Source organism: Seriola aureovittata, chromosome 19, assembly GCF_021018895.1.
Source record: "Seriola aureovittata isolate HTS-2021-v1 ecotype China chromosome 19, ASM2101889v1, whole genome shotgun sequence".
In the NCBI taxonomy this organism is placed as follows: Eukaryota; Metazoa; Chordata; class Actinopteri; order Carangiformes; family Carangidae; genus Seriola; species Seriola aureovittata.
In genome coordinates, this window is record NC_079382.1 from 6792428 (window position 1) to 6806946 (window position 14519).

General features: G+C 42.2%; 1 protein-coding gene across 2 annotated transcripts in view; it reads right to left on the minus strand.

The window, feature by feature from the left end:
* runx2b (RUNX family transcription factor 2b) overlaps positions 1-14519 on the minus strand; it is a 42214-nt gene that overhangs the window by 20771 nt on the left and 6924 nt on the right. Inside the window, exons 1-3 of one of the 2 annotated variants that reach the window (XM_056363484.1) lie at positions 3758-3920; positions 2401-2663; positions 664-820 (exon numbers count right to left, since the gene is read on the minus strand). In XM_056363484.1, coding sequence (XP_056219459.1) covers positions 664-820; positions 2401-2601 — 358 coding nt within the window. In that variant the 5' untranslated portion in view covers positions 2602-2663; positions 3758-3920. Of the gene's footprint in view, positions 1-663; positions 821-2400; positions 2664-3757; positions 3921-14519 lie in introns of those variants that run through there. The other variant, XM_056363482.1, reaches the window with a different exon arrangement.

Sequence of the window (14519 nt, forward strand, 5' to 3'; positions counted from 1 at the left end):
GAAATGGCAAAAAAAGAGCCAGAGCACGACCGCAGCCAAATTTGACATCATAAATAAAATGATTTAGTCACAAGATGATAAATGATGCAAAGAGTCGCTTTAGTGATGCCAAATATTCAGGGAATGCCATTTGACCCAATAGCAGTGCGCCTCTGCCTCAGTCTAACAGCCTGAGGATGTATGCAGAGTGATCAGCTGCGGGGCTGCAGCACCCACCCACCATGTTTAGAAGCCTGGTCTGAGCTGGGTCATGTCAGGTGAACATTAAGGAAAGGATAAAAAAAAGACTTATTCCTTGTTATCAAGTCAACACTTTCTTATGCAGCTAATGCTGGACTAACACACGACTGACACACATCCCATCTTTGTCCAAAGGGCAGGAGACAGTGGTGTTTACAAAGTTTGTCTGTCTCCCCTGGGTTAAAAGATTAAAAAAAAATTAAATAAAGGCCTTTCATTTTAAAGCAAAGAGAGTGGCAGAAACATGATTCACCACTCAGACTTTAGGAGACTGGCGGTGGGATTCGAGCCCGGAGTTAGAGAGATCATTATGTGGTTGCCACGTAGGGAATGTGACCACTAATCCACACCACTGAACCTAATAGCTCAGACTGAGTAGTAGTAGTGTACAGGCAGAGGAGCACAGAGAGCTTCAGGCCTCACCTCTGCCGCTGCGGCCCACGAAGCGAAGGTCGTTGAAGCGCGCTACCTGGTTCTTCATCACACCTGAGGCATTCCGCAGCTCAGCGGAGTAGTTCTCATCATTCCCCGCCATTACTGTGACAACAGTCCCGTCAGGTATGTCTCCCAGGGCGACCACCTGTGGGGAGGCACAGAGGTCAAAGGGCAGAAATTTAGAAACTGTCTCGATCAATGTTCTGGAGGAATACACACATTTTGCTTCCTCATCCTGTGCCCAAAAGCTGGTAAAATATAACTTCCACACACAAAATGCTACAACAAATCCTCTCTCTCTGTTCTTAGTTAAAGAAAATCAGAAGAATGATTATAGAAGAAAATTGAATAATAGAATTCTGTTAGTTTAAAAGCCAAAAGCTGAGGGAAATCAAACATTAGTTTCACCCTCTGTTTCACTGGTGAAAGAATTCTTCAAGCTAATGTGACAGACTTGTTTTACATCATGCCATCCTCCACCAAATGATGTTGATAAATGGATCTAATTTCATTCTCCAAAAGCTGTTTGATCATGATGAATGTGATTATGTGAATCACTTCTCAAATACTTAATGCTTGCAGAGTCTTAAAAACAAAAGCAGTGAGACCTCGTGTTATCATTTAGATTCCTGGATGCAGATAAAAGAGCATGAGTGGGCCTACAGAGCAGAAATAATTACAGAGCCGTAGTAATAAGAACAGTTAAATAACACATATATTTTAAAATGTGCCATATTTGATTTTGAGCCAGTGCTACAGCTACAAATTTCCTGTCTAGAGTGTCTTTGATCCATCCTTTAAATAATATCTGTCAAGTAATTAATGGGGCCTTTCCTGTGAAATATCATGGGAGCCTATAGAGGCCTATAATATATAAACATTAATCTTTGCTGCATCTTAAAATATATCTTTTTCTGTCTTTGAGTGCCTGCTCATTAAAAGTTCTGCAGAAAATGGAAAGACTAATTACAATAATGTAGTATAATCATCAGTAATAGTTTCAATAACAATATGTAGTGACATGCTGTTATATATTTTTCAAATATTTTTTTTTACATATGAAAATACTTGCGTAATATAGAAAATTGCAATTAATCAACAAAGCTTTGATTGTGTCATCCTTATTATTCACTGATTTTAAATGAGCCACAATATTGTAGTTCACGGCAATTACTGATTATTGACAATAAATAAAATGTAGTTTTTGTTTGAATACAAACTGTGAAAATGAAACAATATGAACATGTGATTCCTTCCCTTCCTTTACCTCTGGATGTATTTAACATTTTTTTCTGGCCTTTTAAACCTCTCCTTTCCTTTAGGCTTTCTTATTTTAAAATGCATTTTCTGAATATATTTTTGTTTGTGAAGTGACATTAAAAACTCCCGTATCCCATTGCAGCTTGACTGTCATTTTTGCTATTTAAAATTTATAATAACAACAAACCGCAATATGTCTTTAAGAAACTGTGATAATTACAGGCGATAAGAGGTCAAATGTGAAAAGAGGGAATAAAATAAACATAATAAAATGTGGAAATAAATCCGAAATTCATGGAATCAAACAGTATGAGAAGGATTTAAGTTGTACAGAGGCTCGGTTCAATCTTTTTTAAAATTATAAGTTGGCTCACTTTAGTTGTTGTTTATGTTACACTGAAGACGACTCACACCGCAGTTTACCCACCTTTTCATTTAGCCACACATAACTGAGTCGGGACTCACCTTAAAGGCGACAGGCAGCGTCTTGTTGCACCGCCAGTGGGAGGGCAGGACCGAGCAGAGAAAGTTGGGGCTGTCGGTCCGGACCAACTCGGCCGGGTGGTCGGCGATGATCTCGGCCATGCTGCGGTTTTCGTGGGGACGCAGTCTTGGCACCGCCGCCGCTGCGTCCGGCTGCCCGGCTGGAGAGCTCACATCGTTCATCTTCCCTGGGACCGGCTGGAGGCTACTGGACGGCGGACTGAACCTCCGACTGGCGCTGGGATCTACGGGAATTCGCATCACAACAGCGTGGATTATCAGAAAAGGCACCAAAGACTCTCCAGCTCCTGTCTTTCTCTCTTTCTCTCTCTCACACACTCAGGGAGAGAAACTCAGAGTGTGTGCCGCTGCTCGCTGAACCTCAGCGCGTCTGCCAATGGAAAATGGGACTTGGTGAGCGAACACCGCGTTTCAAAACCCTCTCCACTACAAACTTTAGTGGGCGCCTTCAAACGACATAAAATATACTTCTCCGGCAAGAAAAACAACTCTTGAAAACTTGATGATGTTTTAAATGACAAGTTCTGTTTTTCAAACTTCTCGGTGGAAGCGTCCATGCGCCATAACGCAGGCGTAGCTGCTCATGTGTGGATATAAATAACATCAAATAAATGTCCGAGCGCGTAATAGGCTATAGAGTTACAAAAAACAGAAGCGGGTCTAAAATGAACAGCCGACCCAGATGCTCAAAAAAGTTTTTGTCTGTCTTCCTTGAGTGAGTCAAAGTCAAAGCGCTGCTCCAGGTGCGTCATTGAAGTCTTTGTGCCAAACTGAAAGACTCTCTGAAAGCCCGCAGGCTATGTACACACACAAAAAAGTTTTCAAAGTCAAAGGGATAAGCTTTAACAATACTTAACAGAGCTATTTATAACCCCGCGACGCCTGCACATTGTACTTATTTTTCCATAAAGTCTCTCTGCCGAGCCGCAGGTTTTGTATATAGGGTTAAAAAGGTTGATGAATCTGGAAAAAAAAATCATCGCCGTTGAGGTGAAGGAGGCGGAAAAACGAATCCCGTTTTTTGAAGCCGTAAATGTGGTTAGTGTTTGGAGGTCGGGGTTTCCCGTGCTCAGGCTTTTTGTGGTTTATATAGCTCAAGCGCCCAGCAATTATTGCACTGATGCGACTCCAACACGTGGTGTCTGGAGTCAGATCCATTCCCTCAGCCATAATCTATCACGCCTATATAGACGACCGGACAGGTCTCCGTGTAACGTCTATACCTTCAGGACACACACACACACTGGGCTGCGTTTCACCCCCTTTTATCTCTACTTTTATTCACAGTGAAGACTTTCACACAGCCTGCTGTACATACCGACATGTTACCGCTCTCCCGGACCGTCCACGCGCTCCTAACTCTGGAGGTGGTCATTTCCAGTCAGTGTACACGCATCAGTCCATCAGTCCGTGTTGTGTTACCACTATATCCTGACAATATGCGGCTCACTGACAGCGTTCAGAGAGCCGAGCGCGGGTGAGAAGTGAGTTACACTCCATAAGGTAGGAGTGAGTGAGTCACCGGAGAGCGGTGAGTCAGGTAGAGGCGCAGGAGTAGAGTTTCACTCGGTCGCAGGGGAGAGCTGTTGTGCAGGTGTACAGGTATTCTACTTTAACACGGGGCTTAAATTTATGTTCATCAAACATGTGGCCGTTTCTTGCTAACTGACTGCACTATTGAAAAAGTCAGTTATGTAAAATCCTGTTTCACAATAAGTTGCAGTCCGTACAATTTCTTAAAATTATTACACGGGTGTAATTTCATTACATGTAAACTACCCATAAGAGCGTCAGAAGATGACCCGCCTGGATCGTTTCGAAAGTGTGTAATTACGCACGACCTTTCATACGCATATCTCAAAATGACAGTGCAGTGTGTTTAAGCACATTTTCTGTATTTAGGCACAAATTCCAGGTACCTGAACTTTCCATCCCATGTTACCTCATACCTCTACTCCACAACTATTTTTTTTTACTCCACCATATTTATATGGCAGCTGTAGTTAGTTTTTGCAGATTAAGATTTAACACATAAAACATATGACCAGTTTATAACATATCATGCATCATTATATATTAAACTACCCAATAGTGTAGTATAAAATAGTTATAATTAGCTCCATCTGGACCAACTACAACAATAAAATTCTCCTTTTACATTAATGCACCAGTTATAATAATCCAATATGATATAATACTATAACATTCACAGGGGGCATCTTTCTAAGTACATTACTTTTAAAACATTTTGTTGATAATAACTTGTGTATTTTTACTTATATATTTTAAATGCAGGACTTTTATTTGTAATGTGGTGTAACTACTTTTACTTAAATAAATCATCCGAATACTTCTTCCACCACTGCCAAAGAAATTATGCAAAAATATTTTCTTGCAAATTAAACATTTTTAAAAACAAGTCAAAACAAACAAAAACACATTTTGATGAAAATCTTATCTTAAAAAAACATGAATTGCACCTTTACACTCCTGCTTAATTACAACTTTCTACCTTGAGTGAAAAATCTATTCAGATAAAAGAATAAAAAATGATTTTATGCTTTGATTTTATATCTGAAATGTCCAGTATTCAGAATGGATGCTGCTCTGAAGGCAGTCAGTGAGAAGGCCTGCTTCTTCTGCCCCTCCAGTGTCTACTGTAGAGGGCATCATCTACCCTCCGTGAGCTCTCTGAGAGACTCCAATATCTCAGCCGACTCTCATCACCCACCCCACCCTCTGTCCTGATTATCCATCAGTCTCCCAATGAGTGTTTCTGAGTGCCACATCACACAACAGCATGTGTGTTGCTACCCTGTGTTCCTTTTTCAGGCTTTTTTATTGCAGAGTCTTAAAGACAAAGGCCTTTGATACTCTGGGCCTGTTTCAAAATAAAAGTGACTACTGGGAGGCACAGCTGTCTGGGTATTTGGATCCTGTCAGGGCTTTTGCAGCTTACTTTTATGCTCTAAAGATGGATATACCCTTATGCGTTTTACAATAAGACGAAGGTTTTCTCGCAGCACTACAGCCTGAGCACTTAACTTGACTTCTTTTGTTTCATAAGTATGTATGTACGTGGGTGTGCGCATGCATACATGTCTGTTAGCATGCGTGTGTGCGTGTGTGTGCGTGTGTGTGTGTGTGTGAGGATGTGGGAGGGATATATATAAAGTCTGAAAGCACTGACACGCATCTGGCACCTCGTCATGTGGACAGGGAGGGGAAAAAAAAAAAGAGTGATTGAGTTACACTTCCCCTCCGTGTGCCCCAAACACCAGAAATATGGTTCACATTGTCCAACATTCTCAAAGATCAACTAACAACTCATGGATGAATAAATGTGAATAGTAGTAATTAAATCTGTAATAGTGATAAACATGGCCTTGCAGGAACCGTGAAGACAGTTATTCCAACAGAGTTAAGTTTCAGCTCTGATAGTATCACTTTTTTTCAGTGCTCAATACATTTGGGGTAATGTGGAAAACATCCTTAATGTTGTAGTGGAATCTAGTTTAGGAAATGTTAGGGTTGAAATAATAACTAACTCTGGGTCAATTTCACACAATCAATTTGGTCAGCCTAAATATTTTGAATGTATATGTGTTTGACATTGTTTTTGTTCAGATTTGAATTTCATTCTCTAACTGTTTCTTTGTAAAGTTCATGAACAAAAGACACATCAATCGGTACATTATTCAAACTTCACATCCCCAGTCAGCTTATACTTTTTTAAGCTCAACTAATCAGTCTTTTTTTGTGCCCTGTTATTGTCCCATCAGAGTCAGCAGCAGGAAGAACCTTTTGATTTTCCCAGCCCAATCTGAGGCCCCTAAATGCCCCCCCCAATCTCCCCTCACCCCACCCTGGTGTAGTCGTGACTTAGACCCTGACAAGCCCGGCTCATCAAAGAGTGTTTGTCCCATCTGACTCCGCTTTGCCTCCCCGCTGTACGTTCAGCATCTGTCTTCCAGCTCCTTACAGGATACGGCCTGCATTCATACACTGAAGCCTGCTGTCTGGCTCTCTGTCATCCAGAGGTGTAGGGCGACCTCTGACTTTAAAATCCCCCGTTTGATGTCCCGGAGATGTGAGGGAGACAGTGGAGAAGGCGTTAATGTGCCAGAATACGCTGTTCAATCAAAAAATACCACTTCCACCGCTGCAGTGTCCTGGATTTAACCCAGCCAGAAATCGACTTTTGATTTTAAATTCAATGCTGGAACTTTCATGCAGTATTAAACTTTTAGGATATCTGACCGATCCTGCTCAGCATTAACAGACTTAATATTACGCGGTAATGAATCTAGCGTAAAGCTGTTCATTCAGTGCGGCTGCTGCTCGCCTGGTGCACAGCTGGATCGTCTCTCTCAGCTCTGGTATTATTCATCTACTGTGTTACACTGGCTTGGAGTCATTGCACAGTAGGAGAAGTCACTAACAGTGAAGAACCACAGTATACCACATTGAGCCGGATGTGCGTTTTATGATTTATGGTAATATTGTATTTCTGCTGCTCAGTTTCAATTATTTGTTTTCAATAAAAATCAAACTCAGCTGACACTCTGACTAATTTTCCTGTCGAGATATCAAGCGTGTAATAAAAGTTTCTGTTCTCATTCCCACTTGGAATGACAAAGACTGTGTGAACCACTAATATGTACACAGACACAGACACACACACACATGCTGTGTAATGTTGTCAGCAAACTAACCATGTAGAATCTCTCTCTGTCAACCTCTTTACATCTCTTTTGCTCTTTGACACTTACAGAAACACACATGCAGAAGCCCATTTATATTCCCTATTAACAACACCTCATTAAAAAAGATTACAGGACACAAGAGCTCAGTGTTGATGAACCAACAGTCCGATGCAACAGTTTAAACAGGACACACCCAAAGTGCCCTTTAACTTTTATAGAAAAATAATAAAAACACTGGTGAGAAACATTACTGTCTCTCCACACCACTCTTCCTCTTTCCTTCTCTTTTTCATAAGCACATGCTCTCATCATTCAAGAGGAAAAGTACAGCCACTTAAGACTCAGGATTAAGGCTCCATTTCACAGTGGTGCATTTTTCAAGACACTTAATTATAGCTTTCTAGAGGAGGGTTGTGACGAGGCCCAGGCCTTTTCAGCACTAACGGGATGTTTCCATGTTTGGCAGTCCACCAGACAACCGGCTTGCCAGCTAACCAATCAGCGAGCCCACCAGGCGAGGCAGCAAACCAGCCAAATATCCAGTCTACTAGCCAATCAACCAAACCAACCAAGAGAGCAGACACGCAGCCGCAAATCTAGCCTGCCAGTCAGTTAGGTAGACTTCAGCTGGTAGCCGGCCAACCGGGCATGTCAATTAGTGAACCGGTTAGCCAGAAGGGGATGACGACAGGCAGAAACTTTACTCCTCGTGACCTCATCGATACAACCTCACCGACTCACATCAACGCACTGATCCCAGATCACAGCTAAGCCCTTAATGACTGTTTGTCACTGAGTCTGTGACATCACCGTGAACTATTAGGACCAGGATGGCACGTTCTGCGGTGAATGTGTGTGTGTGTGTTTGTGTGTGTGTCTCAGAGCAACCATTTTCACGGAGGCTTATCCAAGTTGTGTATTAGACTTTGAGACAGTTGGAGTGGCTGTGCCTATAGAGTTTAATGTATTTATACTGCAGCATTGACAGATGCAGAAAGAGTTGGTCTGATATTTCACTTTGTTCTTTTAAATGGAAGGGAGCAGCATGGAAAGAGATGGAGACATGGAGGGGGCGGCTGCTCACTGCTTGTGGCAGGAGGGTAGAGAGGGAGGCAGGGAGAGAGGGAGGAGGGGTATAAAGACAATTTCCTCTCTGCTCTTATTGCTCTGACTGTCTGCCGCCTACCGCCTTCATGGAGGTCCCTAATTGAGATCACTTGTACTTAAAAATAGGAACAAAAAAGGAACTTCTGTGGGCTGGGAGATGGAGAGGAGAAAATAAAGCAGTAATATGTGACGAAGGCTGCCATTAAAGAGTCCCAATGATAGATCTGAGCGACTGGGGCAGAGAGCTGAGAACCCTTTCTGTGTCTGCCAGGGAACCTTCAGATGTTGACGTGTCACACACCACCTGCTGTCACAGCACTAAAACTGTGCATGTGTAAGAGAGTATTTGTAGGTTTTGTGTGTGTGTGGTTGCGCGTGTGTGTTGGTGGGTGTGTGGCTCTTTGATGGGGAAGGGTGACAGTGCCCGGGGCTGAGGCCAGAAACATGCCAAGAAGAGGGAGTTCAGTTTTTCCACTTTTGTATGTAACTGTGTGTGTACGTTACAGTTTTTCTTTACCTCGCTGCAACAAAATATCTTTACAGTCATCAGGCATATTTGGCTGCCCCGCTCTATGCAGCTTTTGTGTCATTAGCTATGCTATTATTAGTCCTTCACTTTAATTCAAGCGTTCCACCAATCAAACCCTCCCTGGAGCAGCCTTTCCCAGACTTAGTCCCAGAGTGTCCCTAAGGCGTGCTGGTTTTCGCTTCGAAACATCTATCACTCAATCAGGTCTGATCGTGCTATTAATCAAACAATGAGCCCCCCTCCTTGGAGACTAGTTTGAAGGATTGGCTTGAAGGAAACGCAGCGTATCCAGGAGTGGTACCGGACCACGGCTGGGAACAGGAACCCTGTAAAGAGCGTTTTTCTTGGACTGAGACCCTCTGTAGGTGCTAAAGACAATACAGACACTCGGGCTAGGCCAACATTCCACTTTACACTTTTCCCTTCCTCTGTGTATTTCACTGGTCTACTTCCCCTCTGCAAACTAGCCGGCTAGTATCAAAATATTTATAGTACATCTGCAAGACATGCTGTTCTCATGTATCCAGGACCGTTAAGCCCTGTGTTCATTATGCGAGGTAAAACTAATACCAGATTTATAGTGGGAGATTTCTCTCTGTTCTGCCTGTCCTTGTAGTACCATTGAGGATGATTTATGTGAGGTAAGGAGGCATAGGCGAGATAGATAGAGTGACTACACGGCGAGAGACAAACAGGCAGTGGCCCAGACTAGCACTCGCAGGGGGGCTATCGGCTATCACTTGCCCGTTTCCACTGCCCCTGTTTCGAGACCGGAGGAAGGTAAGGAAGAACGGGCAGCGGCTGGAGACGAGGAAGGAGAGGAAGAAGACGGGAGGCGAGGATATATATATATATGTACATGCGTGGAGACAGGGTGGAGGAATGTCCAGGTGCACTGGATCCAAATCGATGTAAGCGGCAGTAGAGGGGGAACAGATGGAGGGCGAAAAAAAAAAAGTCTGTCATGGATGCTCAATTGCACACAGACATAAACATTTAACCAAAGACAGAGTGAACCCACGCCTGGAAATATACCATATACATTTTTTGTCTTGGAACATTCAAATATATTAAATATACAATCTATTTTGCTTGGCCATCTTCACAGAATGGGTATCATGAATGGCTTTGACTGAACGTAAGTGAGCCGCTCTCGAAAAAAAGGTTGTAGTACGGCTCCATTTCTGGGGGGTAATCAACATCAAAACTGTCAGTCAGTCAAGTGAATATGTCCAGCACTGAGACAGCAGCCAATCAGATAAACAGGAAATGAAAAAACAGTACTGGGCAGGCACCGCGAGCAGCCGCAGTACTGGGCGTGCATCAAGCTACAGCACTCAACTTCCGAGGGTTTGGATCTTGCTCCCTTTTTCTTTTTCCTGCTCTCTTCCTGATCACAGTCCAGCTCGGAGCCACTCCAAAACACTGAGCCTGAACTCTGCAACCTGGAGCCATACATATTAGATCGAATTCCAAACCATTCAGACGTCAAAATGGCCCCAGGAAGCCTTGGCTTGTTAACATTTCGAGAGGCCTTACATGTAGCATCTGATGCTCCGTGCGCTGAATGAGTTAACAAATTAAGTTGTGAGTGTCACGGCTGATGCAGCTAAGTCAGAGATGGGCCTTTGCCTAAAACCTTTTGCCTGAAGCCTGTAATTACGCTGTGCCTATAAGGCCACTGGTCAGAAATGACTCACAACAAAGTGGGGGTGTAGAGGGGGAGAAAAGAGACGGATGGATGGAGTTCACTTTCATAGCTTCCAGCCTGTCCTCAGACATGTCCTCAGACAAAATCAATTCCAGTCGTCTTTGGAAGAGGGTTCAATGAAAGAAAATATCATGAAAGTTGGGGAAAACATGATTTCACAGAAGATACATGACTATTGTCTGATTATGTGACCTATGACCCTGTATTTTCCACACACTCAGAACTTGCCGGTTATTCTGGGACAGGGCCTTTTCATCCCGTGCCTGCTCTGCCCCTCGCTGAGGCGCGGATGACGCCAGCTTTATAGCGCCTAAATCGAGTCCTGAGCAGGGAGACTCATCAACTGCTGGATCCCACAGGGAACATCAATTATGTTGTGAAAAGCTGTCCTTCAAATACAGTCTATTCTGTGGTGTTGCATTATGGCAAAGTTAAGAATTTGAACGTCACACGCATTAAAAAAATCCTCTCTGGCATCGGAGTTGTTGGGATGTGGTCTCGGGCTGACAATTAAATTGTCCGCTTGCAATATACTATCACCCTGGAAGCATGAGATTTATGGCAAATATGTTTGCGAGAACTGATCATCTTAAATGTTTTAACTGGATTTTATGGCGTCATAGATCACTCTGATATGTTCTTGCATCCTCGAGGGACTGAAAAGTGTTCCCAGTAGTTGCAGAACTTATTTACAGACAATTAAAGAAGCTCTTAACAATCCAACCTCCTCTCACTGAGCTAATGTTGAAAAACTCTGACACCAAATGAGTCTCTTTTAGCAACTTTTCCTGCAAAAGAGGCGAGTATTCGACCTCTTACAAGCCACAAAGCATTATCACGTAACACTCAACCATCTCTCAGGCTAAAGCAAAGCAGCTTCTACCTCTAAAAAACCTTAAAAACATTAAACTGGTATACAAGGTTAAGAGCTATAAACATTAAACCTGTGTTTACATTGCAAGGGATTCTTTTTCATCAGTAATCGCCTCACACTGTGAGCCTGATGATTGGGTAATATTTATGATGAGCCCTCAGGGTGTGCTTCCCTCTCAGTCTCTCTTATGTCTATAAAATTTTTTACCCTTGGCTCAACAGCAGTGCAGACAAGGTCCCATTAGAACCTGATTGTATATGTGCTTTTTAACTATGCCTCTATAGCGCCTTTAATGTGCACAGGTCATGTGCATATGTGTGCATATGCATGTGATGTGGGAGTGTGTATGTACAGTACGTATGTGTGTGTGAAGCAGTAAAGGGGCTGGCTCTCAGACTCTGGTTAACCAGACTATAATTTGGAGGCCCAGTGAAGACTCCTAGCAGCCTCTCACTGTTTGTTTACCAGAGAGACCAACTCTGCTGTTTCTGCTGCATCTGCAGGGTCCTGCAGGAAAAGGGTGGGTGTATCTGTCTGGCTGTGTGTGCATGAGTACGTGTGTGTAGGTATAATCATGTGTGTAATGCACCATGTGAAAGAGACAGTATGTAGAATTGGTGATGACAAATTCTTCTGTGGACATTATAAAGACCATTTCAGCTATAAATTTCCTTCTCTAAGCATATTTTCTAAAGGGCTTTGTTTTTTAAGGAACCAGTGCTTCCAATTAAGCTAAAGAACTCTGACATCCCTCATTCCCTTATTTTTCTCACGCATCTTTAAGCAACAGTAAATCAAGGCTGCAATATACATACACCACCCTTCCCATCCTGAAATGGTAGCTTTGTCATAAATAAGAAAACAAAAAGAGCCAAACTTCACAAAAAAAACACTCTTGCATTAAGAAGTGTTTGTCAGCAAAAAATGACTGCTATTTTTGTTTGTGCCGAGAGTAATTCTCCCGAGACTAAACTGCTCGCTTTCTGTCCCAATTGGGCTTTTTTTTTTTCACCAATTCTCCTCCCAAGCAGGAATAAAAAGAAAACAATGCAATTCAAAAGACCGGAGCTCCCAGCCTGTCATTTAGCTGTAACTTTGAATTGTCTTTGCTCTGCGTGAGCTGTTTTCTTTCACACACACACACAGAGAATTGTTGCAGCATCCTAAAATTCCATCACGAGAGAGGAAGAAAGAGGAGGAGGAGGGGGAGAGGAACTTTCAAAATCACTCTAATAAAATATTCCTGCTCCTCTGGGATCCTCCTTTGCTCATTCAGCATCAGGAGAAGTGAAGTGGAAAAGGCCTGTTATTGGTCTCCGTCCAAAAAGGAGAAGGAGAGAAAAGAGAGAGAGACCTATTTCCTTTGGGGAAAGACAGAAAATAGAATGAACAGCGCAACAGTTGACGGAAAACTTTTAACTGCGACAACAAAATGAACTACAGACGACTGTAAGAGGGCAGCTGTCTGGGTGAGTGACAGGATTCAACTCCAGACTGAGAGCCCGCTCCGATGAGGATCAGACGTTGTGTATGTATATAGACTTTGATCACGCAGAGCTGCTTGTCGGAGAACCATGATTGGATTGAATATGTGTAAACTGGCACAGCTCAGGGATCAACATAAAACACAACAGCTACAAGTTCTCAAACGACGCCTGCCCCAGTCACAGGGAAGAGCTTTGAAACAACCTGAAATGTAATGTCGGGGATTTTGCACTTGTGTAACATTGCTGTAGCAGCTCAAATTGTTCAAAACTTTTCTTTTTTTTCACAGCAGGAGTCACGCAGGCTTCTGGAAATTTGCAAAGTTGTATAACTTTGTATAAACTGGTAAAACTTTATATCAACTCCCTATTTACTGTTTATATGTAACATATGTTATGATGTTTTTAACACACTACTTGTAACATAGTTGTAAACAGATATAAAGAAATTTTTAAGTGTTTTTTTATGTACTTGTTAACGACTATCACTCCTCCTGTGTAGCTTTCTTCACAGTTAATGATTAACAATGTATTGTAATTATTTAAAATGTCTTTATATGAAATGTTATGTTTTATTTATATTTATTGACTATCTTTATATTTTTCAGTACTTATTCTTATATTTATTTACCATTAAGTATTTAACGTGCCCATCAGTGAATTGCGCATTGTACTTGGACCCTGTTACACTTTGCATTCAAGTCTAGCTCTAATTACATTTATTGTCATATTTAAGTATTTATTTATTCATAAACACTTCACCTTCACTGTCCATGACAAGTGAGCAAACTCCATCCACAGTGATGAAGGCCAAGAGACAAGAAGTTTTTTTTTATTTCTGAAGGTCAAGAATGAACCTTTGAGCTCAATTCTTCTTTGTAAACAGTTTTAAACCAGTCTGTGAATGATTTCTACGTGTGTGCAGTTAATAGTTAATACATATCTCATAACTCAATGTAATCCTATATTGTTAAACATAATTAAAGCTATGTTGTACTGCTTTATTGATCACGCATTAACTGTTTTTTATACACCAGTTAGAGATTCATGAGAAAAGATTTAGTATAAAATTCACTTAAGGCTCCTTATATCTGCTTATACGTAAAATACAGCATGTGTTTGTATACTGTTTATAAATGATAAATAGAGGGGTTAAAGTAGTTTTAGTTCTTATTTCCAATTATCTGCATCCTTCTTTCATTCTTTCTCTTTCTCTCTCTCTCTGGAGGCCACTTTACAAACGAGAGCTGCCATTTCAAGCTTCCCTCCTCTCCCCAGAGGCTTGTCAATATCAGCTACACACACTATTGAAAGTTCAAAGACTAGCATCCCACTCCACACACCTACACACACTCTCCTGGCCCCTTTTGTATCTCTGGGGAATTTTTAATTTCAGTTGTCTGTGCTCACATTTGAACATGTCTCAGTGTGTGTGTGTGTGTGTGTGTGTGTGTGTGTGTGTGTGTGTGTTGTGTGTGTGTGTGTGTGTGTGTGTGTGCCGCAGGTGGTGCAGGCCTGGTGACTCTGATTATTGTGGTGACCAAAGCATCGCCGCCCCGTAACATTTGTCATCACCCTTTTCCTGAAAGTGTGGGTGGGATGGGAAGGATGAGGGGAGGACATAAAGGGAAGGAGAAAGCGGAAGGAAAGGGAAGAAGGGAGAATAGGA